The sequence below is a fragment of the Anolis carolinensis genome, chromosome 3 (genome assembly GCF_035594765.1).
Source record: "Anolis carolinensis isolate JA03-04 chromosome 3, rAnoCar3.1.pri, whole genome shotgun sequence".
In the NCBI taxonomy this organism is placed as follows: Eukaryota; Metazoa; Chordata; class Lepidosauria; order Squamata; family Dactyloidae; genus Anolis; species Anolis carolinensis.
Window position 1 is genome coordinate 252,330,932 of NC_085843.1, and position 26,552 is coordinate 252,357,483.

Sequence of the window (26,552 nt, forward strand, 5' to 3'; positions counted from 1 at the left end):
TTCCTCATGGCCAGTTCCCAAGAGGAGAAGGGACCCGGCACCCGGCCGCGCCTGCGCAGTGCGCCCCACCTTGGTTTGCCCGGTCTCCATGGCAACGAGGCCGGCTCAGAGGCCTCAGCCTCCGGGAGAGAGATGAAGCTGAAGCGGTTCTTGCTGCGATACTACCCTCCGGGTGCGGAACAGAGAAGGATATTCAAGCGGGACGGGGAAACTTGGATGTGAGGGGATGGGACAGAAGTTGGGGGGAAAGTTGGGGTGCATCTACTCTGTAGAATTAATGTTTGATACCACTGTTAACAACATCTCAATGCTATGCGATCTTGGGAGTTGTAGTTTGGTGAGGCAACAGCACTCTTTGCGGAGAAGGGTATACATTACATAAATGAATAATGTTATTGAGCCCTGGGAGTTGTAGTTTGGTGAGACGATTTGACAGAGAAGATAAAGAACATGAAAAACTACAACTTCCATGATTCAATAGTATTGAGCCACGTCAGGCCTCATCCACACCTTTGTATAAAATCCCACATCTGTTTTGAACTGGGATATATGGCAGTGTGGACTCGGATAACCCAGTTCAAAGCAGATATTGGGGGATTATCTGCCTTGATATTATGGGTTATATGGCTGTGTGGAAGGGCCCGCCATTAAAGCATCAAATTGCATTACCTCCACAGTGGAGATGCACTCAAAATCTTACTATGGAGTTGTATATAATGGGACTTGGGCCTCCATGGATTTAGGTATCCATTGTGAGATGGGAATGTCTTGGCACCATACCCCAGTGGATACATTTTTGAGACACCTTGTAATTTCCAAAGCTCATTTTGTCTTTTGCCTGGAAAGTAGAAAACTCCCACAGTATTTGTGGAGTGTGCATGTTTATATCCTAAACAAATTGCCTTCAAGGGCTGCATTGGTGCAATGGGTTAAACCACTGAGCTGCTGAACTTGCTGATGGGAAGGTTGGTGGTTCGGATCTGCGGGGTGGTGCGAGCTCCCACTGTTAGCCCCAGCTTCTACCAACCTAGCAGTTCGAAAACATGCAAGTGTGAGTAGATCAATAGGAACTGCCCCAGTGGGAAGGTAATGGCACTCCATGGAGTCATGCCAGCCACATGACGTAGGAAGTGTCTATAGACAATGCCAGCTCTTCGACTTAGAAATGGAGATGAGCAATCTACCACCCAGAGTTGGACATGACTAATGTCAAGAGGAAACCTTTACCTTAAGTTGCCTTCAACAGTCTGTTTAAAGAAAGGATAGAAAAAGCTTCTAATAAGCAAATAAGCAGGTGAGTGTAAGACTGCAGCCCCAATTATGAAAAGCCAGAGGAGGAATTTAACATATGCCTAGAAATCGCTATAATTTATTTTTAATAAATGTATCTAGGATTGTAATACCCATTAGGAATTATCTTGTTGCATGAATTAGGAAGCTATTTAGCCTACATTGTAGGCCTCTTACACACAGCTGAATAAACCCCACATTTTCTGCTTTGAACTGGAATAAGTGGCAATGTGGACTCAGATAACCCAGTTCAAAGCAGATATTGTGGGATTTTCTGCCTTGGTATTTTGGGTTATATGGCTTTGTGGAAGGGCTGTAGTTGCATTACATTAACACTCCATTGCATTTTCTTTTTATGTTTAAAAGGCAACTTAGGATATTAAATTGCTTTCCACACCTTCATAGTCCAGCCTCCTAAATTCTTTGGAACCACACTGTGGCCCCTTTCACATAGATGTATAAAACTCACATTGAACTGGATTATATGGCAGTGTGGACTCAGATAACCCATTTCAAAGCAGATATTGTGGATTGTTTTCCTTGATATCCTGGGTGATATGTGTGGAAGGACAGGATGGTGGCTGAATATCATTGTCCACTCCCAGCTGTGTCGTTTTCTTCCTTTGTTTATTCCTTTTGTGCCGAACAGTTCTATATTTCAATGATATGAGAGATACTCTGAATTCCATATGTATGATCAATATGATGTTTTCAGCTGCAACTGCAGGAATGTTGCAATATTTATTTTTCTTTGCAAACATTGTAACGAGTCTATTGAAACCAATATAGAGCCTGCAGTTCTATGCAGTTTAACCTATGCCCCTTCTACACTGCCATATAACCCAGATTATTAAATCAGATAATACATATTATCTGCTTTGAACTGGATTATATGAGTCTACGCTGCCATATAATCCAGTTCAAAGCTGATGATCTGAATTTTATGTGGCAGTGTAGGGCTGGCCCTAGAAATAAGCACTATTGAACGCAGTGGGGTTTACTTCTAAACAGACTGGCATAGAATTCCACCGGAAATGTTCCCAAGTGTTTGTTCATGGATTGTGAAAACCTTTATATTTCTCCTTTGAACAGGAGGTTATTAAGCCATGAAATAAATTGTTTGCTAAAGTTTCCAAAGCAGCTTACTGTGTAACATGAAATATGAGGAACATACACAGAAATCCCATCACAGTGTTCTTTGCTGTGTAACTTATGTCCTAAAGCAAAAATAGGAATAATACCTCTCTCCAGATATTAGACTAAAAGTTCTAGCAGTTCTGGGCATCATAGGCAACAGGAAGAAATTCTGCGAGCTGCAATACCACGGAGAAACATGTGATTTTACCTGAATATCCTGAGGGCACCAGATCCTGTCTGATCTTGGAAACTAAGCAAGATCAGTCCTGGTTATTACTTGGATGAGAGACTGCCAATGAATACCAGGTGCTGAAGGCTGCATTACAGAGGAAGCACTAGCAAAATTGCTTTTGAGTATTCTTTGCCTAAGCAAATCCTAAGACAGTGGTTCTCAACCTGTGGGTCCCCAGGTGTTTTGGCCTACAACTCCCAGAAAAACCAGCCAGTTTATCAGCTGTTAGGATTTCTGGGAGTTGAAGGCCAAAACATCAGGGGACTCACAGGTTGAGAACCACTGTCCTAAGAGAGCATGACAAGATATTTGTTTAATTCTGTTCATTTCTTTGTTGTGTGATTTTAAGTTATTTCTGTCTTATGCCAATCATGTTCAGAGGAGATTTGCTAATTTCCATCTTCTAAAGCTGAGAGAGTATGACTTGCTGATTGTCACTCAGTAGGTTTCAGTGGCTGAGAATATATTGAAATCTTTGGTCTCCCAGAGTATTAGTCCAACACTTCAATCATTACACCATGCTGGCTCTTGCTTATTTCTTACATAGTTTGAATTAAATAATTGGTGCTGCTTAAATCAATAGGGTTTTCTCAAAAGAAAGGTCAACCTTTGTAGTGTTTGCCAATAGAAGTCCATTTGATATTGATTTAATAATTGTTGTGTACTTTTTCACAGGGATTATTCTGGAATATGTTCAAGGCGGGGAAGTGAAAACCAAATCCATAGATTTACTAGATCTGAATGCAACGTGAGTATTATATATTTTGTATGATGTAAAATTACATATTGTCACACAATTTAGGTGATGCATACAAATCCGAAAAGTTAAAAAGACCCACAATACACCACCCTCTTTCAGGCATATTCGTTTGAAATTACGTGCTTGATACTGTGTACCTTATCATTGCTATCAGTACAACCATTAGTTTTGTTGTGAACTTTATATAGTTGTAAATTCAACGATTTACAGCTTCATTTCATGGCCACTTATGTGACAGCAATTTTGGAAGCCATGGAATTTAGTGCTTGGGTATAGGCTAGCAACAAGCAAATATACCTCATGCTTTGTAATAAGATGTCTGTTATCCATGATATGTGTTTGAGATAGATAAAATATACAGATATTCTATTAAGATGTAAGCCTCTGACGTTAGATGTAGTCACAAGAGAACACAAAGTAGATTTTTCAAAATATAAATAAGGCAATGGCTGGAATTTATTATTGTTGTAACAGATAATGTAACCTAGCGTTACACATCCATAAATGATTTTAATTCATAGTACTTGCATTCAAGATCATGGCACTATTTACCAGACAGCTGGTCATAATTTTTTTTTTCCAATCTTCTTTTTCAATCTTCCAATAGCATAGTTATATCTCCATCTCTTTCCGCACTGGAGATTGTTAACAAGAGGGAGATAGAAACACGGGTATCCTGTCCCAAAGAACAGACTTCTGTCACTCACAGTGGCTACTGCCCAATAAAACAGGATGGGAGGGAGGTCAGGCTAAGAGATGCAATTTAGTTAATGATACCCGTTGTATCCCATTTTTTTGGTCTTATTTTTACCCTAAGGTGAGTTTTCTTGGCAAGATTTGTTCGGAGGGTTGCAATTGCCTTTTGCTTTCTGATGAAATGTCTGATGAAATGTGATGTGCCTAAGGTCATGGCAGAGCAGGGATTCAGACCATGATCTCCAGGGTCATAGTCTAATGCTCAAACCATTACACTATGCTGTCTCTTCTCAATATCCTTGGTATACTTAATAAAGTAGTAAAGCAAGGATCTTAGCCAGGGGTTTATGGTTATCCTCGGTGTGTTCATGAGCTAAATCCAAAATGTCACAATAATATTTCAGAAGAAAGATTGGCTTATATCATCTATTAACAGCACCTAACAGGTGAGTTGCTTAAAAACATCACTACTGATTCCTGAGAATATTCCTCACAACTCCATTTCTTCCACGGACATTATTCCCAAGTGGAACATTTATCCGTCACTAGCAAGAACATCCTTAAGACAATGTTTTATAAACAGGAACCAGTTCTGTAAATTGTGTATTTGTTCCCAGTGATAATGTCCTTTTAACATTCCCAAAGATGTGAGGTTATTTTAAAAGGGTTTTTGTTTTCCAATTTTAGAAAATTTAACCCCCATGACTACCTCTGAGAAGCATAATGTCAAAGTGTTTTTTCTAAGAAGATGAGGTATATTTGGCAAGAACACACGCTATTTGAAATTAAAACCAGTAACAATAATGAATTGGCATCATTGGATAATATGAATGCTGTGTGTGTATAATAAGACTTACAGGCTTTTAAAAGGTTACCCAGAAGTCGATTTCACTAAGTGCAGTGGAAATGAATGTTTATTTTTATTTTCAAAAATTTTATCCAGTTTTTCCACAAAATAGTTTGCAAGTCAAAGAGCAAGTAAAAGTTTAACAATAAATAGTTAACTATACCATAAAAATAGACAATCAAAATAACAATCAAAACATGATGCTATACAATGTGCATGTTTGCCAGGAGATGAACATGTTGTTTAAAAATGTACTTCAGTACAGATGTAGGAGCCTTAGTAGAAGATATTAGAAAGTCAGAACCCCTTATCACAGCCTCTCGTAAAGAACAAGTTGTACATTTGATACTACGACTACAAGAGAAGCTTGGACAACCAGTCGACCACAAGTTCCATCTTTTTAAGGTAAGACTTTTGAGTCTGTTTATGATATTTGCTTTTGTATATTATAGTTTGAAAGGTTTTTTTTTTTAATTTAAACTCATATTTGTATAGCCAATTCAGCCAAGTGTATAGCTTTTGGGGGAGTGGTGCAGTGAGGACATTGTCCCTCTGAATCAGATTTCTCTCGCGTCTAAAGAAAATGTTCTTCCAGACTTGAAATTTCTAGCATTGCAGTAAATTAAACCTTCAAATAAATGTTCAGATACACAGTGCAGGCATTCATAGAAAAGGGGTAGGCAAAGCTAGAAAAAGAATTTGACCATAAGAAATGTGAGATGTCTTGGTGTGTAAACAGTTTTAAGATCTCACTCTACAGTGCTAGAAATTTCTGGAAAAAATTCTAATTGGTGGGATATATTTAAAGTAAGTAGGCTATCTGGAATGATGAAAGTCTGTGCTGATTCCAAGTGAGACACAGTAGAATGAAATGACCATTCCCCTCACACCAGTAAGTGCCCTAAGATGAAGAATTGCTACAGTGCCCTTAGGAGCCTGTGCTTCTTCACCTTATAGCATCAACTGCTGGTAGGAGGGGGCTGGCTACATGATTTTCCAGTACCCTGCTATGCACAAATATCTCCTGGTTGGGACAGCCGTCTTTTAAGTTGAGTTTCATTTGCAGTCGTGGCAAGAGTGCAAATATACATTGAAATGTCTGCTCCCTTAAAAGTTGTATTCATAGAGGCAGTCCCTGAGTTACAAACATTCGACTTACAAACAACTAATAGTTAAAAACTGGGATGAGACAGCAGGAAGTGAGAGGAACCTATCCCTAGGTAGGAAGGGTTCTCACGGGGAAAAGGTGTCTCCACTGAAGCTTCATCACCAATCCTAGTTTCTATAACAAATCAAAGTTTTCAAAATCTAATTATCACAGGGACAGAAAGTGAGCTCAAGTCTTCTGAACAGGGCCACAGACAGGAAAACAAAAACATCTCGGGGGTGTTAAGTCTTCCCTAAGTGAGCTACACTTTCAAAATGTATCTATTATAAACAAATTCAACTTGAGAACAAACCTACAGAACCTATCTTGTTCGTAACTTGGGGACTGCCCATACATGCATTCCGACTCAGCTTTTCTTCTAGATGTGATGGAGTTGGAGGTATTTTTGCTTGATGGTAACTGGTTGTCCCCTCTTTTCATGAATCGCACTACCAATTTCACAACACCAGATGGCACTCTTGATTTGCTAGTTAACTTCTGGTGATCTTAGCAGAGAGAATTCCAGCCCATGACTCCTGGGTCTTCCATTTCTTCTTAGGGAGCACTACTTTTCTTTTTCTTTACTACTGAAGGAGGACCCCTTTTGGAAATTGACTAATGCTTACTAATGTGAGGGGAAGCCATAGGGAGGCGGGAGCAAGCTTGTTTTCTGCTGCCCTGCAGACTAGGACACGGAACAATGGCTTCAAACTACAGGAAAGGAGATTCCACCTGAACATCAGGAAGAACTTCCTCACTGTGAGGGCTGTTCGGCAGTGGAACTCTCTCCCCCAGACTGTGGTGGAGGCTCCTTCTTTGGAGGCTTTTAAACAGAGGCTGGATGGCCATCTGTCGTGGGTGCTTTGAATGCGATTTCCTGCTTCTTGGCAGGGGGTTGGACTAGATGGCCCGTGAGGTCTCTTCCAACTATACTATTCTATGATTCTATGATTCTTACCATTAGTTTATGAGAACATAAACTGCTGTTTGCTGTTAATTTCTTCACTGTATTATGTAACTACATGGCTAAGTAATTTACCATGGACAGAGACTCTTAAAATCACAAATCACAAATCTTAAAATTTATGCTTCTTCCAAATTGGAATATGTAGGCTGTACCTGCTCCTTGCGGTGAACCAGCAGGAATCTGTATGTGGAAAAGCATCCATACATTTGTTTATTGGTTGAAAGGTCAATACTTTCTTCTTTTTAAAGTATTCTCATCAAGCTGCTAACATGTATTTGATCTCATTTGGAATGAATAAAAAAAGAAATGTGCTATTGTGGATTTTTTGCCACTACGGCTATTCATGCAACTTTTCTTGGGAAATAGTATATCTCTTTTTATGTGCTAATTAATGGAAGTATTTTTGTGTGGTTTTGTGAGAATGGTAGCTCCCATACGGATCCAGTAGCTGGAAGATTAGAAATGTATAGCAAAATGGTTTTCTGATCTGGTATATTACTACATCACAATAAGTCCTTCTAATGTTTATATGTTTATCTACTTACCTTGACCTCTACTCACCATGTCATCTTTCCTTTTGCCTTTGTCCTTTAACAGCCATTGTTAAAACTGAACTTGTCACCTCATCACCATACTCACAAGTTTTGCATTTCTGTGGCTGTTCATACATACTCTACTACTACTTTCTTTCAGTTAGTCTTTAAGATCCCTTTGCAATAAGTTATTTTTGTGTTCTGTAAATGAAATCTGTTCAGTTTGAGCTTGTTTGTCCTCTGCCAGGAATAATTAGAGCGATGTAGAGTATAAATGCAAATTGGATCGTTTTCATTTTCACTTCATCTCACATTGCAGCTGTCAGCAGTACCTCTCACATGGAGACAGAAACTTGGTGTAAACCTATGCCTTTGCAGTTTCTTGAGTGATAGCATCTTGTGTCTGTTTGTTCCCAGTATAGTAGACAGCTTGGCAACATAATTTAATTGCTTTTTGAATATATTACAAGTGTAGAATACTCTAATAGAAAGGACATTTAATCTGAGCACAATATAGTCACATTCTTATTGATTTAAATCCATTCTTGAATACTTAATGGGAAAAAACCTGTTGCAAATGTATTTTGGTATTTTGGGAATCCTGGAGTGCCAGTTATCCATTTATACTATGGATTTTAAAGTAATGTTATCATTCCACCTCAAAGATACACCACTAATATAACTGCACAATCTATATGCAGTTATATTAGTGATGGCAAAAATTCATGGAAGGGGAAAATGGTAAATGACTTTAGTTGATTTTCTAATTTCAGGTACTTCGAGCACATATATTGCCATTGACTAATGTTGCCTTCAACAAATCTGGTTCTTGGTAAGTTTTAGTATTAAAATTCAGAGTGCATTTTCTCAATATAAAATATTTTTTCTTTTTCTTCATATTTTATTTATATCTCACCTTTCTTCTCGCCTGGGATCCACAGCACTTTATTACACAGATTGAATTGTTGCTTTGCTGTTATAATTATCCCACCTTTATCTCTTGATTGAGATGCAAAGCAATTTACAGCACTAAGAAAGTACAATGCAATTTGAAATCAAATTGCAGATAAAAAATAGTGCTGTTTTAATAGGGTAGTTTATTTATTGACTTTTTATTATGAGTTTAGATATATTTAAGACATACTGTATATACTCATCTATAAGTTGATCAGCACATATAAGTCAAGGGCAGGTTTGGGGGGAGGGGCTAAATCCCTAATTTTGATATGACCTTAGATAAATTGATAGATAAACCCATAGATACATTCCACAGACAGGGGAAAATGCCAGCCACTCCTGGCCTCCACTGCCACCATTTTCATGTCGAGGCATTCAAAAAAACCTTTTGCCAGTAGTTTTATTAGGAGGTACAGACTGCATCAAGTAACACTATTAGAGGGGGTGACACCAAAATGACAGCCACTGGAATCTTCAAAATCCTCCAACATATGTGGGACAACGCAGGGGAGAGGAGGCACTTTCTGCCTTCTTAGCAAAATCACTGTGAATGAAGGGTACATCCTCTCCCATAAACAAGTATTTCATTCTTTCTGGGTTTGATACAGGCGGGGTTGCTCCATAATTGCCCTAGCGGCCGCTTGCAGAACATTCGCTCTGCTATGCACCACCAATGGCCAGGTGGAAGACAAGAGCAGAAGTGTCTGGGATGTCTGCTTTTTATAGGGGAATTAAGCAGAGTCATTCTTCTTCTCTTTCCATAGAGTCATAGAGTCATAGAATAGTAGAGTTGGAAGAGACCTCATGGGCCATCTAGTCCAACCCCCCGCTAAGAAGCAGGAAATCGCATTCAAAGCACCCCTGACAGATGGCCATCCAGCCTCTGCTTAAAAGCTTCCAAGGAAGGAGCCTCCACCACAGTCCGGGGGAGAGAGTTCCACTGCCGAACAGCCCTCACAGTGAGGAAGTTCTTCCTGATGTTCAGGTGGAATCTCCTTTCCTGTAGTTTGAAGCCATTGTTCCGTGTCCTAGTCTGCAGGGCAGCAGAAAATAAGCTTGCTCCCTCCTGCCTATGACTTCCCCTCACGTATTTGTACATGGCTATCATGTCTCCTCTCAGCCTTCTCTTCTGCAGGCTAAACATGCCCAGCTCTTTAAGCCGCTCCTCATAGGGCTTGTTCTCCAGACCCTTAATCATTTTAGTCGCCCTCCTCTGGACGCTTTCCAGCTTGTCAACATCTCCCTTCATCTGCGGTGCCCAAAATTGGACACAATATTCCAGGTGTGGTCTGACCAAGGCAGAATAGAGGGGGAGCAGGACTTCCCTGGATCTAGACGCTATTCCCCTATTGATGCAGGCCAAAATCCCATTGGCTTTTTTAGCTGCCGCATCACATTGTAGGCTCATGTTTAACTTGTTGTCCACGAGGACTCCAAGGTCTTTTTCGCACACACTGCTGTCAAGCCAGGCGTCCCCCATTCTGTATCTTTGATTTCCATTTTTTCTGCCAAAGTGAAGTATCTTGCATTTGTCCCTGTTGAACTTCATTTTGTTAGTTTCGGCCCATCTCTCTAGTCTGTCAAGATCATTTTGAATTCTGCTCCTGTCTTCTGGAGTGTTAGCTATCCCTCCGAGTTTGGTGTCATCTGCAAACTTGATGATCGTGCCTTCTAACCCTTCGTCTAAGTCGTTAATAAAGATGTTGAACAGAACTGGGCCCAGGACGGAGCCCTGTGGCACTCCACTTGTCACTTCTTTCCATGATGAAGACGACGCATTGGTGAGCACCCTTTGGGTTCGTTCGCTTAGCCAATTACAGATCCACCTAACTGTAGTTTTGTCTAGCCCACATTTTACTAGTTTGTTTGCCAGAAGGTCGTGGGGGACTTTGTCGAAGGCCTTACTGAAATCCAGGTACGCTACATCCACGGCATTCCCTGTATCGACCCAACTCGTAACTCTATCGAAAAAAGAGATCAGATTAGTCTGGCATGACTTGTTTTTGGTAAATCCGTGTTGACTATTAGCAATGACCGCATTTGTTTCTAAGTGTTTGCAGACCACTTCCTTAATGATCTTTTCCAGAATCTTGCCTGGTATTGATGTGAGGCTGACCGGACGGTAATTGTTTGAGTCGTTCTTTTTTCCCTTCTTGAAGATAGGGACCACATTCGCCCTCCTCCAATCTGCTGGGACTTCTCCTGTTCTCCAAGAACTCTCGAAGATAATTGCTAGTGGTTCTGAAATAACTTCCGCTAATTCCTTCAATACTCTTGGATGTAGCTGATCTGGCCCTGGCGACTTGAATTCGTTTAGAGTGGCCAGGTGTTCCTGGACAACTTGTTTCCCTCTTTGGGGTTGGATTTCCCCCAATCCTTCGTCCATTCCATGTTGCTGAGGTTGAAGATGGCTTTCTTTTTGTGAGAAGACCGAGGCAAAGAAGGCATTAAGCAGTTCTGTCTTTTCCCTATCCCCTGTCACCATCACCCCATCTTCTCCTTGCAGTGGCCCTATCGCCTCCTTTTTCTTCTTTTTTCTACCAACGTAAGCAAAAAAACCTTTTTTGTTGTTTTTTATGTCCCTGGCAAGCCTGAGCTCATTTTGCGCTTTAGCCTTGCGAACCTTTTCCCTACAGGTGTTGGCTATACGTTTGAATTCTTCTTTGGTGATTTCTCCCCTTTTCCACTTCTTGTGCATGTCACTTTTGAGCTTTAGCTCAGTTAGAAGTTCTTTGGACATCCATTCTGGCTTCTTTGCATTTGTCTTATTTTTCTTCTTTGTTGGCACTGTTTGCATTTGCGCCTTGAGTATTTCACTTTTGAAAAACTCCCATCCATCCTTAACTCTCTTGTTTTTTAATATTGGCGTCCATGGGATGCCGCTCAGTAATTCCTTCATTTTTTGGAAGTCAGCTCTCTTAAAGTCCAGAATGCGTGTTTGACTTGTCTTAGTTTCAGCATTCCTTTGTATTGCAAACTGCAGGAGCACATGGTCACTTGCCCCTAAGGATCCTTGATGAAGAACTCGGAGGGTACTGGACATGTGACTAAGTGGGTGGCTGTTTGCAAACTCTTTTGGGAGTATTTTTGCTTTTCAATTAAGGAAGACTCAATCTGTATTTTTTATGGGCAGTTGACTTCCTTATGTTGTAGGTGAAAAACTCTACAACAATATAATTTACATCAGTGGCTCTCAACCTTTGCTCCTCCAGGTATTTTGGACCTCAGCTCCCGGAAATCCAGCCCGCTTACCAGCTGTTAGGAATTGTGGGAGCTGAAGTCCAAAACACCTGGAGCACCAATGGCAGAGAACCACTCACTTACATCATTGCGAGCTCTCATCACAACCAGAAACTAGGTTTAGGCTCTAAACCTGTATTTATTTTGATTTGTAGGTTACAGAGTCAAATAGTTCAGACTCATAAGTTCAGGGTGCAGTCCAGTTTCTATTTTCATGATAGTAATGTCTGAGTAGAAGTTTACAGATTATAATGGCAGTAACAGTTTGGAGTAATATAAATGCATTGACATATTGAAGTTCCCTATAAGTAGTGTGTCATATCCTATTTAACTCCTCAGTATTTAGGGAATTTCAATCAGTATGATTTCATTTCTTCTTAAGGAATTTTACATTGTAGAAAGAACAATTGTTTTCAATGAGCTATATTTTAAACCAAGAGATAAGAAACATACCCCTTAAAATTACCTCCTGTTTTGTCCATTTTAGCTTCATCACTGGAAGTTATGACAGAACTTGCAAACTGTGGGACACAGCATCAGGAGAAGAGTTACGTTCCCTGGAAGGACACAGGAATGTGGTATATGCAATTGCATTCAATAATCCCTATGGGTATGCAACTTTTCAGAATTAGTTACTTTATTATAATGTCTTAAAAATGTAAAATGTGTTGTTGATCCTAATCCCAAGTTGTTGCCTTGAAAAGATCTGCATCTTTGATGCTGCAAATGGTTTCTTCCTTTTTTCCAACAAGCCACACTTTATTTTTCTCTTCTGTTCTGTTTCATGGGAATATCTTTTTATTGTATCTCTATTAATGGAAATAATTGTTCTCCTAATACAAGCAATAGATCTTTTTCACTTCAGTGACAAGATTGCTACAGGATCTTTTGACAAGACCTGCAAATTATGGAGTGTGGACACAGGAAAATGCTATTATACCTTTAGAGGACACACTGCAGAAATAGTGAGTATAGGACCTTTGACAAACATTATAATTCCATATATGGAACTATATTTCCAAAACCAGTTTAAAATCAAATATGTTTTTCTGGTTTTCTTTCAATTCTGTTAATGGGAACATGTTATTTTCAAGAAATGCAGATAAATAATTTGTACTCAGTTAATTGTGAATCATTTAAGAAAAAACATTTTAATGTTAATCAGTTGCAACTGTGTACTAACTGCTAAAGGTTTCATTTTTTTGCATGATTCTCTGAATTGTTTAGATTTTTTTTTAAAAAAAGATTGGTTCTCATGACATCAGTAATGTTAGTCCTGGTTTATATTTGTATGATGGTACTGTCACCCAAATTAAAATGTTAATGCAGTTACTGGATGATGCTACTCTGATTTGAGTAGACATCTCTGAAATTTCTTCTCATCTCAGTGTTTAGCAGATATCCTGAATAAGAAGATATTCCTCTACATGATTTCTCTCCCTCCCTTCTTCATAAAATCCAGTAGAATATAACATGTATCATGTCATATAAAATACTGCCCTTGTCCATGTCACTGGTAAGCAATGCAGTTAGGCAAGAGTGGGAAATTAGATATTAGATATTACAAAGAAGAGAATGTGATGAAATGTGGTTTTGTTACTTGGAACTTGTTATTGGGAACATCGAGTTTAAAGCAGGATTGGGCAATGCTGGTGTGTCTAGGTACTATGTTTGTCCTCATGGGATTTATCATAGACTTTAGGCCTCGTGTGTGCAATGCCATTGAAATTCAACAATATACCTACATCTGAATTTTGGTGATGCTGTTTTTGGGAGGCCTAGGGACTGCATGCAGGTTATGTGTTGTCCTTGACTGAATCTGACTCTCAATCATACAGCCAAATTTAAAGATTCCCATAAACTCACTTCAAGTAGAGTTATGGTGAGCATCTCTTGAATGCATCTTTCTGGTCACTTGTTACGAGGCATCACATAAATACTTTTTTCCATTTCCAAATTACTAAAGTAAACTAAACTAAAATAATCCTTGCAAGGTACCTTCCTCTTTCTGGCAGAACAAATCTTGAAGTTTAAACACTTTTACTGATCCACAAATCTTGTCATTTGTGTGTGATGTCAGTAGTGCCTACAAAATAAGAAAAACTTCTGTGGTTTGTGGTGGAGTTGGTTTCTCTTTTTCTGCCAGCCTAGGTATGGAAGTACAAAAGTGAAGAGAAGACATCCCTACACAATCCTAGCCCTTTCTGTCAATCTAGGCCTGGAAGTATAGAAGTAAACAGAAGGCATATCTACATACTCTCCTGTGTCATCACATGAGATTCTGAACTTTAGTCTCAGTTTCACTGTGAACCAACAATCCTGGAAGTAGCAAAGAAACCCAGGTTTCTGTGTTCCTTTCAATATGGTGGCTGTTCATTAAATCTTGCTGCCAGTTTGGTTTGTATGGGTCATTAAATCTTGCTGCCAGTTTGGTCTGTATGGTTGCCTTTGGGTTTCAAAAGTTGTAACCAAAGAGCTGATTTTAAAATTAGAAAGAAAAGCTAGAGAACATGATGAAATATTCAGGTACTGAGAGGTACCTGACCTTTTCATCTCGACTCTGGAAAAATATTCAAAACAATTTAGAAAGGAAGATGTCTTTTTGTAGAGATTTGTGATCCTGTAGTCAGCATGTTTGATTGTATTGGTCTATAAACAGTCCACAAGCATTAAACAGAAGTAGTGTTATTGTCATTATACCATGATGTCATTCTACCAAAAAAGAAGGGGAGATAGGAAAGCCAAGGATTTGTGTGAAGCTCTTTTTATCTCTTTTATCTAACAGGTTTGCTTGTCCTTTAACCTTCAAAGTACATTGATTGCTACTGGAAGTATGGATACTACAGCTAAATTGTGGGACATACAGAGTGGAGAAGAAGTGGTCAGATTAACAGTGCGTTGCAGCTCTTTATTTTTCTGGTGGTGATCTGTTATTTTCCTAGCTTTAGTTGAAAGAACATATCTTAATTATAAATTGCAAAAGTCAGAGGCAAGAATTTCTCTAGATCTCTTAGCAACTGTAGTTAAATAATGCATTAAACCAACATAAAGGAAGACTAAAAATGTGATATTTAACACAAAGCAAGAATGCTTGTATACATAGAAATCTTATGCATATCAATTTGGAAATAAATCCTCTGTTTAGCGGAATCTAACTGTATTTAAGTATGAATAGAATGTAAACTAACGTTTGAACATTTTTTGGGGGAAATTTACTAGCACAGTGGGATTGAGTGAGGTATATGTCTATATAAAGATGTACACAACTCTACCATGAACCATGTGCCCTACTTTTCCTAATTCACTGCCCTTATCATTGCCTTTACCATAAACTAGAATGTACTACTTTATTAAATGTATTTATAATGAGCTGTGACTCTGCTAACTCAAAGATACTATATAATTGTTTTAAAATGTTTTGTCATTGGGGTCTGCTTCATAGCAACATGTTTTGTCAGATTGATAAATAACTTGTGGTATGTAGATTTCCTTTGCTTTATGTCCACATCATACCTTACGTTTTCTGTTTTCTTTCCATTATTTATCTCATATATATTCAATTTGGTTTGATAGGTTATAGCAATAATGGAGAATCTTTCTCCCTTCAGAGGTTTTGACCTACAACTCCCATTAAACTTATCCAGCGTGGACAATGATAGGGGACTATGGGAACATTTAACATTTTCAAAACATTTAACAGGCCAAAGGTTCCTCACCCCTTGAAATATAATAAGATTAAATAGATGTAAGAACCAAGACATTTTTTCTTCTCAACCTCCAGTTCCCTTAGTTCTTTGCTAACTATATCTCCCTCGTCATCTAAAAAAAGTTCATTTAAAATGTGTATATAAATATTGTATATGATATTATGTCTGCATTAATATCTTTGTTAAGACTTTGAAATCCTTTTTCAAAATTTAGGGGCATTCTGCAGAGATTATTGCATTGTCCTTTAACACCACAGGAGATAGGGTCATTACAGGTTCCTTTGACCACACAGTTGCTGTATGGGATGTTGACACGGGCAGGTACTGTTTGTAGCCTTGTTTTATTTTATGCTTACAAGAAATCTTTCACACAGACATTTTGATTCTGAATCTGCCTTGCTCTGCTCACATGGATGATACAATTTAGCCAATAAAAAGCTTGTTTGAATTCAGAAAGATGAATTCTTCTATGCTTCTCCCTAGCAATAGATCTGTGTTCTCTCGGCCAGAGAACTAAGCTAATATTTCTCCATGTTGGTGAATTATGCAGAGCATCCAAGTTAAACATTGGAAAATTTGTCTTGCTAAAGTAATAATCCTTTGCTACACCAGTATTAATTTCTCTGATTTCTCTAAAGTATTTACATGCTGCTTTATTCTGCACTTGAGGCAGTTTCTTGTGTGTGTTTGCCCAAAATAATGACAGTACATCAGCTTTCCTTTCTGGTCTGGCTCTGGTTACCAATACTGATTTGTAGCTGCTTTCTGAGGTTTCAGAAGATATTTACCCTAGCTTTTGTAGCAAATGATGACAACAAACCCCAGATTTCACAGGATATTGCCACGGAAGTTAAAGTGGAATTGTAATAGTGCAGTTCCATCTTGTGGAATCCTTTGATTTGTGGGCTTTTCTTGTTATTTGCCTTCAAATAATTTCACACTTATGGCAAACCTAAGATGAGGTGTTGTCAGAAGTTATTCAGAATCATTTTGCTGTTGTCCTCTGGGGCTGAGGGTAAGACATTGAGCCATTGCAGTTAAAATGGTCTTGAATTGTAGTCATTCTTCAGTATAAATGCACTCCATTGTAGGTTGCCCCAGAAAGAAGCAAAGATATAGGCTAGCAAAACCCATGACTCTTAACATCTAACAAGCCAGTCATTTAGGAAGCAGTTGATGTTCAGAGCTGGTTACCGTAGTGAAGGAGCTTCAGTTACTGTCACTTTTACCTTTTGCTTCTTGGTTTGAGAATAATCTGCAATGTCTCTGGCTGAACAGTGCCACTTGTTGTAGATGTTTGTTGTATCATCCATGTGACAAGGGGCTGGGTGCCTGCCACAAGTGGCCTACGGACCACAGTTTGCCCATTTTTGATGTATCTGTGTGTCTGTAGATGTATCTGTGTGTCTGTATGCACATACATATTGACTTACATGCTGATTGGTATAAGGATTTGTTTTTTAGAACTCAATGTTTTATAACTTTTGTATTCCAAAAGGGATCGTGACAGTTTTTAGAAGCTAAATACTAATCCAGGTTTAATCATCTGAATAAGTTATGACTGTAGGTTCACTGAGTTATTTGTTGTATTAGTAAAAACAGGAACAAATATGTGAAGTGTTTTATGAAAATACAGTATGTTCCTTGATGTGGCTATTATGATGATGTTTATTTTTCATCAGCCTTTTGGGAGGGGGCTCCTATATAGCCCTTAGTCATTCCAGAAACCCAAGCCCCAGTTTTTTTGTGGGAAATAATTTCAATAATCACTTTTCCCAGCCAAAAAATACCCTTTAGTTGTTTTGTCTCAATGGTGCTGTTTAGATCCTGCTCCTGTCAACAAGAAATATACTGGAAAGTGCCTGAAAGTGATTTTTTCTGGTTCCCTTGATACTGGCAGATCGCTCTCCTAAATGTCAGCTATGGAGTAGTGGGTGCTAAATCAGTTATTAGACAGAGGTAATTGGACATAGACTATCAAGAGCACGAAGGCAATGTTGTTCCCTCCAGGCACTCGCAGATAAAATAAAACCATACTGAATAAGAGATGTTACCCATGTAATACCACTGAAGTAACATTTATCTTGCATTTTTTCTTTCATTGCTGTAAGAAAAGATGTAATATATCTCATTATACTGCTTTTCCCAGGTTGTTCCCTTCAAATTCTTTTGATTATTGTGTTTCAGGGCTCTGATGAGTCAGTCCCTGAGTGAATAGCTTAGTCAGTTATGATGACTTGATTTTCATTATATCTAATACACATTTTTCCAAATATTGGTTTTACATTTATTAATATGTTCATTTACCAAAATGTATGATTAATGCAATGGCCAAGATCATATATTGAGCAGGCAGAATGTTGGTATGTTCTTGGAAAATAGAAAGTATGATTGAAACCTTGGACATTTTTATCTAGATTTTTGGGATTTGAAATTTGCAAATGGAGACCACATTTTAATATCAAGCTTGTAAGTCTATACTCTTTTATTTGGAAAGAAGTCCCATTAAATTATGATATTTATCACACTATCAGCGAATAAGAATTTCTTTCATTTATATGTCTGTGTATAATACATATCTTTATTTTATATCTTTATATAATTTTGATTCTCTTATATGGCAGGAGGTTGCATACGTTAATAGGGCATCGTGCAGAAATAAGTAGTGCACAGTTCAATTGGGACTGTACTCTGATAATCACTGGCTCAATGGACAAAACATGCATGGTAAGAAAGGTGGTTCCTTTTAATATGGGGTTGGATCTGGACTTTAAAATTAGAATGTTATTAAATATTTATGCAGTTTTAAAATGGATTTACGATATGACAGCTTTTTGGATTCAGGTTTACAGTTATTAATGACCAAGCATGATCCACCAAACGTCTTAGCCCAAGGAGCACCCCAGTCTAGGCATTGGACATTAGGATGCTGGAAATGATAGCTGCAGTGCTGTCCCAGAAGCAGCTGCAGCAGCACCTTGAGGAGTCCCTCCAGCTGCCTTTCATAGTGTAGCCCATTACCAGGGGACTGCTGCAGTTGCTATTTCCCAGTCCCTTGATCTGCAGTGCCTGGGAAACTCTTTGGTTGGAATGTTGCCTGGCTTTAGATAAAGATTTTGGGGAGGTAGAATTGATAAAGGTAGCTATGACAACAGAATTTTGTCATTATAGCTATGTATACTGATGTAGCATCTCATCCTAGATTTTGCAAACAGAAGGCCTTTTTCTGGCCCAAAAGGCATTTGATGTATGGGATCGGTCTTGATGGATGATGGGGTAGGGGCTAAAGTCAATTCTGCATCACTTTGCAGCTGTTTTTGTCCTGAGAAAAACTACTGGATTTCTGTAGTAATTTGTGGGAAGATTTGAGTAGATGAATGGAGTTAGAGCAGTGGTTCTAAACCTGTGGGTCTCCAGGTGTTTTGACCTACAACTCTCAGAAATCCCAGTCAGTTTACCAGCTGTTAGGATTTCTGAGAGTTGAAAGCCACAGGTTTAGAACCACTGGTTAGAGAATTAGCAGATGCTTCCTGCCCCCTCTTTTCACTGGGGTGAAATGTCCTGACAGAAATTATTTCATGTTGTTGCTGGTGGTGGTATGCATTTTGTATCCAACCCTTAGTATATTTCACCTTGTAATATGTGACAAACTTTTAAAAAATTCACACTATGTATTCCTAATAATAATAATAATAATAATAATAATAATAATAATAATAATAATAATAATACTTTATTTATACCCCGCACCATCTCCCCGTGGGGACTCGGGGCGGCTCACAATGTTACAAAAGTTATAGCGCAAATACATTAACAATATACACAGTTTAAAACACAAGATGATAAAACAGAAGTTAAAACAAAGGTTTATACCCTTGTTTGTTGTTTCCTAGGCTTCCCAGGAATGCTTTACTTCTTTGCCACTATTAGAGATAGGTAAATAGATAGTGTGTAGGATTATTTTAGCATTTCTTTTCAAGTATAAAAATATCCTGCATGAAATTGAGTAATAATACAGTTTTAACTTCCACTACTAAGTGAATACAAGTGAGATATGCAACATAAAGTTTGATTCTGACAACCAGACTCTAAAAAAAAGACCATTACACTCCTCATCGCTTCCCGCCACCTCTTTTTCCTAATTTGTAGCCAACATTCCACATCTGATTTGTGTAGAATTTTTGTGGAGTACTTGCCTGTTTAGATGTTGAAAGAATTTTGCTGGTATTTTTTTAAAAAAAATCTCGGGGGGGGGGGGCTCTCCTGTGCACAATAATGCCTCCCCCTTTTCTTTCTCAGTACCCTCAATTGCAATGATGCTCAGTCTTACTGGCACATTTTGCACTCACTATAAGTAGGAGCAATAGACATCAGAGGATTAAAAAGAATATTTCCTCCTTCACGAGCACTTGGCAGACTGCCAGAGTAAACTCCATTGCACTTCCATAATGAGAGAGCAAATGCACTGATTTTTTCAAGTTACTGAACCCCCCTGAGGAAGGAAGCTTGGTTTCTGAAATACATCAGGGCTTAATAAATGTAACCACTTCTGAAAACTGGTTCTCCCCAGGTGGATTGAAGTACAGCTTTTCAGCTGCTTAAAAACAGACTATAAGCAACATATAGCCCAACCTGATCTAGGGGATAAAAAATTGGCAAATACTGACATGTGGAGAGTTATCCATATCCAGATGGCTCTATGAAAGAGCCACCAGAATGAAATGAATTCTAGTAGATATCTCACTTGCATCGATACTGTGTCATGCAAAATAAATGTTATGCTGCTTTTCTGAATCAACAAATTATGGTTGACTGGCTACACATGCATTAAATGATTCAAAGACTCCTTTTGATCACCTATTATTTGCTTGCATTTTTGACTAATGCTTTTATTTAATGCTTTGTTCCACTGCAGCAGTGGAATGCCCTCTCTGGCAAGCGGGTGGCAACTTTAAGTGGACATGATGATGAAGTGTTAGATGTTTGTTTTGATTATGCTGGCCAGCGTATTGCAACTGCCTCAGCTGATGGTAGGTGAATTCATTAACTGATAAAAAATAAGTGTATTTGTGGCAGAATAAAATACTCTTTCACCACCCTATATTACCAACCTGTCAGTAATGGAAGAGCAATAGGGATTCCCACCTGTTTCTAAGTTTACTGGTCTTCAATCCAAAGTAAGTGGTGTAGGATTCCAGCGGTGTATACTAGGAATACCTGTGCTAATTGAATTTCCTCTTTTTCCGTGAAAGGGACAGCAAGAGTTTATGATGCAGAAACAAAAAAATGTATTGCAAAACTTGAAGGTCATGGAGGGGAGATTTCGAAGGTATCTTTTATACTGATTCATTTTTCTATGCTGATCTCCTAAGTCAAAAAATGGGTTTTAAATTCCAGTGAAAACAAGCTAAACTGCCACTAGTCTTTACATTGATCTAGAGTACTTTTGTTTGTTTCTAAGAGAGGTGGTTAAGAAATAACAACAACAACAATAGCAAAAACAAATAATGATTGCTTACTGTTCGATCATAGACAATATCCCATTCACCTTTGCTTTTACTTAGAGTATAGCTCCTTTGTGTCACTAGTATGGAGAGTACAATGATTGTTAGTTCATTTAAGCTCAGTATTAAGGAAGGACGCATTTATTTGCTGCGATTTTACAGCAGTAATCAATGACAGATATTTTTATATGGATTATAAAGAAGCTAGCATTTTTCCTACCACCCTGACTTGAAAGATACACCTCAGCTATTGATGGCCAGATGCAAAGACGATGGCCTCCAGTGTTGTGAACTAATGCAATGTGCAGTGGTAATTCCATTCATTGTTCTAGGTCATGGGTGGAAGCAGCATTTAGAATAGCCTGTTGACCCTGGACACACGTTGTTTTTATAAGGGAAGTTGTTTTTATAAGGGATTACTGAGTACTTCATTAGGGAAGTAGGTAGAAACTGCAATTGCTGGCAGAGCCTGAAGGTATGCCAACATAATATCCCCACAGATTTCTATTACCTTTAATTGTTTTGTAAAAGGCAATTTTTGCAGTGCTTCCCTCTCCGCCTCATGTGCACCTTGTGAAGTAATAAACTGCTGCTTGAAGCTCCTCTATCTAAATCTGTTAAAGGTACAGATACATCCTTTCAATCCTGATATAACAAAATTTTACATATAGATCACTATGATTTTTCTTCCTCCTGTTTTGCTATCTCCCTAAGGTTTAGAGATCATGGATTTGTTAGATGAGGGCTACTAGCTATGTTCACATTTTTGTTTGTTGTTTACAAAGTTGCCAAGAGAATCACACACACTTTGGATAATGCATCCAATACTTGATCATTAAAAGAATTTTAGATATTTCCTTAGAGATAGAAGAAGTTACTGCTTTGAACTACAACCTTAAATCATTTAGCCAGAATGACTTCAGGCTAAAAGGTAAAGGTAACACATATTTGTCATGAAAACCCAATTTATTCATAAGCATTACACACGAATTCGTTTGTGTTTTTGTATTTAAAACAATTCCTCAATTCCACAAAATAACACATGACATAGCTCCTGTTCTGAGAGATTTAGTGAGTCAGGAACCCCTAGCTAGTTGTGGGAAGGAATATTCTTTTTCAGCCCACTTCACTGTCTGAATCAGTACTTGAATTTATATACAAATCAAAGGCCAAATGGAATTCAGAGGCTGTTATTTTGGGTTAGTTGACAGTGTAACTGTGCAGATGTGAATCATGGTGGACGGAATATTACTGTTGGCAAATTTTTTTAAAAAATTTAATTTTTATCTTTGTTTAAAGATCTGCTTCAATCCTCAAGGCAGTCGTATTCTTACAGCCAGTTCCGATAAGACAGCTCGACTTTGGGACCCACAGACTGGACAATGTATTCAAATATTAGAAGGTCACAATGATGAGATATTTTCATGCGCTTTCAACTACAAGGGCAATATAATTATTACAGGTAACTAGCATCTTGTCCAGAAATTGTCACACTTCTATTTCACTCAGATTTTAGACCAGTAGTGGTGAACAGAGCTAAAGCAATGTGGAAGAATGGGGGGGGGGGGGGTTCCCAATGACTGGTGTCCTCTTTTATAGACATATTACATAATTGATTTTGGACCAAAATGTGCTGTTTCATCTATGGGTTTTGCCGGAGTTATCAGACTAATTGTTTTAGATCTGCATAGTGGTTTACATCAAACTGCAATAAGTCAATGTGAGTTCTTTATAATCATTGAACTATGGTCCTTCATGACAGGTGGATGGATTAAAGGAATTAATACATTGCATGGGTGGATATATTAAAACTGTCTTTAGATTCTAACCATCACTTACACTTTCATCCTGGATGCAAATATGTTGATGGTTAAGGTGGTTGATAAACATTGCTACAAGGAATGTGGTGGGGGAGAGCAGTTCCCATCACGTAATTGTGTTGCTAGCACACAGGTGGTAAACTGAGAGGCTAGGTGGCCACATTATTGCCCCCAGCAAATTTGTGTGTGTGTGTGTGTGTGTGTGAGAGAGAGAGGGGGGGGGCAAACCTACCCACCACATACATACTCCCACTGTGAAAACTCTTTTTTTTTGTTTCCAAATATCCCCCCAAACCCTCCAGGGGCCATGGAGGCCATTTTTGCCTTGTTTTAAAACTCCATAGGCCAGAGGTCATTTTTAGTTTTTAAAAGGTTCTTTCCTGCACTTGGCTGAGGGAGAGTGAATTGTGGCAAAAATACCTTCTGAGCCTCCTAGGGGGCATTTGATTGTGCTTTTCAATATACTTTAAAGGAGCCTCCGGTGGCCTAGGGGATAAAAGCCTTGTGACTTGAAGGTTGGGTTGCTGACCTGAAGGCTGCCAGGTTCGAATCCCACCCGGGGAGAGCGCGGATGAGCTCCCTCTATCAGCTCCAGCTCCATGTGGGGACATGAAAGAAGCCTCCCACAAGGATGGTAAAACATCAAAACATCCGGGCGTCCCCTGGGCAACGTCCTTGCAGCCGGCCAATTCTCTCACTCCAGAAGCAACTCCGGTTGCTCCTGACATGAAATATATACACACACACACACACACACACACACACACACACACACACACACTTTAAAACAGAGGGTTATCATGTGGTGGCCCTCAACACACCAGCACTTCTTGATATGAGTTCCAATCTACCCTACTAATGTATAAGTCAAGAAAATTTAATCAAAGAATCAACTCAAAATCTGATTGATTTATCAGTTCTGTGATTTATCTTTGTCTTTACTCAAGTGGCAAAAGTCAAGACCTTAGTCCATCCCTGGAGAAGCCAAAAGAATCACTTTCTTCTTCTCCACTATGGTACCGCTTCTGGGCTTTTTGAATGCCTGTGTGGGGAAATGCTAGTGGTGGCCAGGGATGGCTGGCGGAGGCATTGGTGCTTTCCTCTCTCTGCAGAATGATCCTTGACTTCGGGGTCATATCAAAATCCACAATTTTGGCCCCACATGAATCCATATAGTAGAGTTATCCCTCTTCCCTATCACAGCTCTTTAAGAGTGGCATTAAAAGCTGAAAGTAACAAGATATGGAGGGGTACTATTGTGAAGAAAATAGCATCTTTTGATTATCTGCCTTTTGTGTTATTGAACTGGCTTATTTGAAACCAAATTACTAGTACAGCTAAAATTATACTTTCTTTGGAATTCCCTCCCTAGGGAGATTAGACTGGCCCCAACCCTGTCTGCCTTTATTAAACAGCTAAAAACATGGCTTTTTCCAGTGTGAATTTGAATAATCAATGACATGACAGACCCCTCAGACAGACACACTGTTATTTTGCACTTTATCTCTTTTCCTACCCCATCCTTTCCCAAACTCTCCCAGACAACTCTGTGACACTTTGTCCAGGCACTTTATTAAATGGTCTGGTAACTACGCACTTTTTGACTTGACACCCCCCCCCCCATTTTATCCATTGGTGGTGAAGTTGTTTTATCACCTTATCTTTTATCTGACTATTATGGTTTAATTGTATAATTGTGTTTGAATTTGTTTATTTTCTTGATTGTTGTGTTGACCTTGTTTTACATGTTTTAATTTGTTATATCTTGTGCTTCTTTTGGGCTTGGCCCCATGTTAGTCGCTCTGAGTCCCTTCGGGGAGATGGTGGCAGGATAGAAAAATAAAGTATTATTATTATCATTATTATTATATCAAAATATTCTCCCAGAAATCAGGATGGGGGTCATTGCTAGCTGTTCTGTCTGACATTCTTTTATACTAAAGATAGTATGACTTGAATTTGAATAATCCTGCATACAAAGCATTCTTCCATAACCCTGTCATGTTTTTCTTTTAGGTAGCAAAGATAATACATGTAGGATATGGCGCTGAGGATAATGCCTGACTGAATGTCCTAACAACTTTCGTATGGTGAATTTATAGACAATAACCACTATGACCTTTTAAAACTCTTTTTGTGTGTCTTCTTTTCTCTTTTAGCCTTAATGAAATAGATCTGTTTCCTGAACTCATGAGTTGAACAGTGTTAGCTGGTTCTATATTGGCTTTAAATATGTTAAATGATTAAGTTGCAATAAGCTATAGGCCAGTAGTGGTAGAGATGGGGATATTCATCATGATCTTAACTATTACCTGGATGCTTATCACATGTTTAGTTGAATATACTCGGTGTGTTTAATCTTTGGTTAATAAACTATTTGAAAAGCTATTATATTGTAACTATTCATGTAATTACTACATACTGGGAAGTAAATCTCAGAAATGTTTTACTTGTTACGTTCATATTATATGTTGTTGCAAATCATATGCTGAGTTTTTCATTCTCACTGCAACAGATCATTTCTAGAGCAAGGACTGGACCTGTAGTAATGTAATGAAAAATTGATGCAAATCTCTCTTCTCTACCTTCAGTATTAACTGAATTCTCTCTATGAAAACCCAGCTTCATAGTAGCCTGGTTTATGCCATGTTCTCTTGCTAACCTTTAGGGGAAGAATTAGAAGAACCAGGCCGCTCTGTGATCAGGAACTGAAGGAGAGGACATAGGGAAAACAAACCGGAAACCATCCTAATTGTAGAATAATTTATGCTTCTATCATCTGCCATGCTGCCCTGGATGCATGAACCATGCTTCCTATTTGTTCACTTAATTCTTTTATTGCCTATGGCAACTGTTCCAAATTATTTTTCTCCAATCTTGGTCTCTTTCACAGACTAAAATGATTGCCTCCGCATTTGTGTATACCAACCAGATGCTGATTTTGGTGCTGGCATGAAATTCAAAATCTATATGGCATGCAGTTCCAAATCTTTTGAGTTCCACATTCCTTATGCCACCAGTTTAATCCTGTTTTCTGTATTGCCCTGAAAACGTCAAGCCAATCGGAAGACAACCTACCCTGACTTCCCTGTTCAGCATTACTCTGTAGATCTTCTGGTATTATTTATGCTTTCCCTCCCATGATTGTGAAAGTGGCCAATATGAGGTATGCTACAGAGCAAGGCACAGTATTTTTAAGTCCTGGAAAATGAAGGTGCACATATTCTATAAGGAACAACTGCAACTGATAAATATTGATTGGTAAGAAAGGAACTAACAAAGTGTGAGAAACTTCTGCTTTGGGTTGTGCAGCCAAACCTGCATTGTGTCTGAGAGCCTAAACCATTATCTAGGGGTTTTTTTTAATAATCTTGGTTCCCTTCTTAATGCAAAAGGGGATATGGGCGATTCTCAATTATTTAACAAATTTACAGAGCTACTGAAGAATAATATGACTTGATATTTGTATACAAAATTATTTGCTTTTATCATTTTTACCTCAACACCCCCTTCCGTTTAATTCTTAAACTCCTTCATTTTAGAATAGTTCATTAGTGAAGAAATACAGTGTATGTCAGAGGGTGGGGATAATTTCATCCAGATATTTTCTTCAGAGCAGAGCCGAAAAGCTGATAAATGACTGACAAATCCAGACATTGTAACTTCTTGTTGCAATGAATTAACATAGCTAGTCTTTTGATCCCCTCTCTGTTAC

General features: G+C 38.5%; 1 protein-coding gene across 3 annotated transcripts; it reads left to right on the plus strand.

Annotated features, from left to right (window-relative positions):
- daw1 (dynein assembly factor with WD repeats 1) lies at positions 1–25,225 on the plus strand. Of its 3 annotated transcripts, none has more exons than XM_003218257.4 (13): positions 1–172; positions 3,335–3,407; positions 5,223–5,367; positions 8,383–8,441; positions 12,294–12,416; positions 12,672–12,771; positions 14,592–14,699; positions 15,728–15,834; positions 18,138–18,240; positions 20,429–20,543; positions 20,766–20,842; positions 22,317–22,479; positions 24,854–25,225. In XM_003218257.4, the coding sequence occupies exons 1-13, from the start codon at positions 7–9 to the stop codon at positions 24,886–24,888; spliced, it is 1,374 nt and encodes a 457-aa protein (XP_003218305.2). In that variant the 5' UTR covers positions 1–6; the 3' UTR covers positions 24,889–25,225. The 3 variants fall into 3 exon arrangements, with proteins under 3 accessions (XP_003218305.2, XP_062832683.1, XP_062832682.1); XM_062976613.1 differs by having other exon boundaries at positions 104–172; positions 5,228–5,367; XM_062976612.1 differs by having other exon boundaries at positions 107–172; positions 5,190–5,367.
- Positions 25,226–26,552: the final 1,327 nt, after the last annotated feature.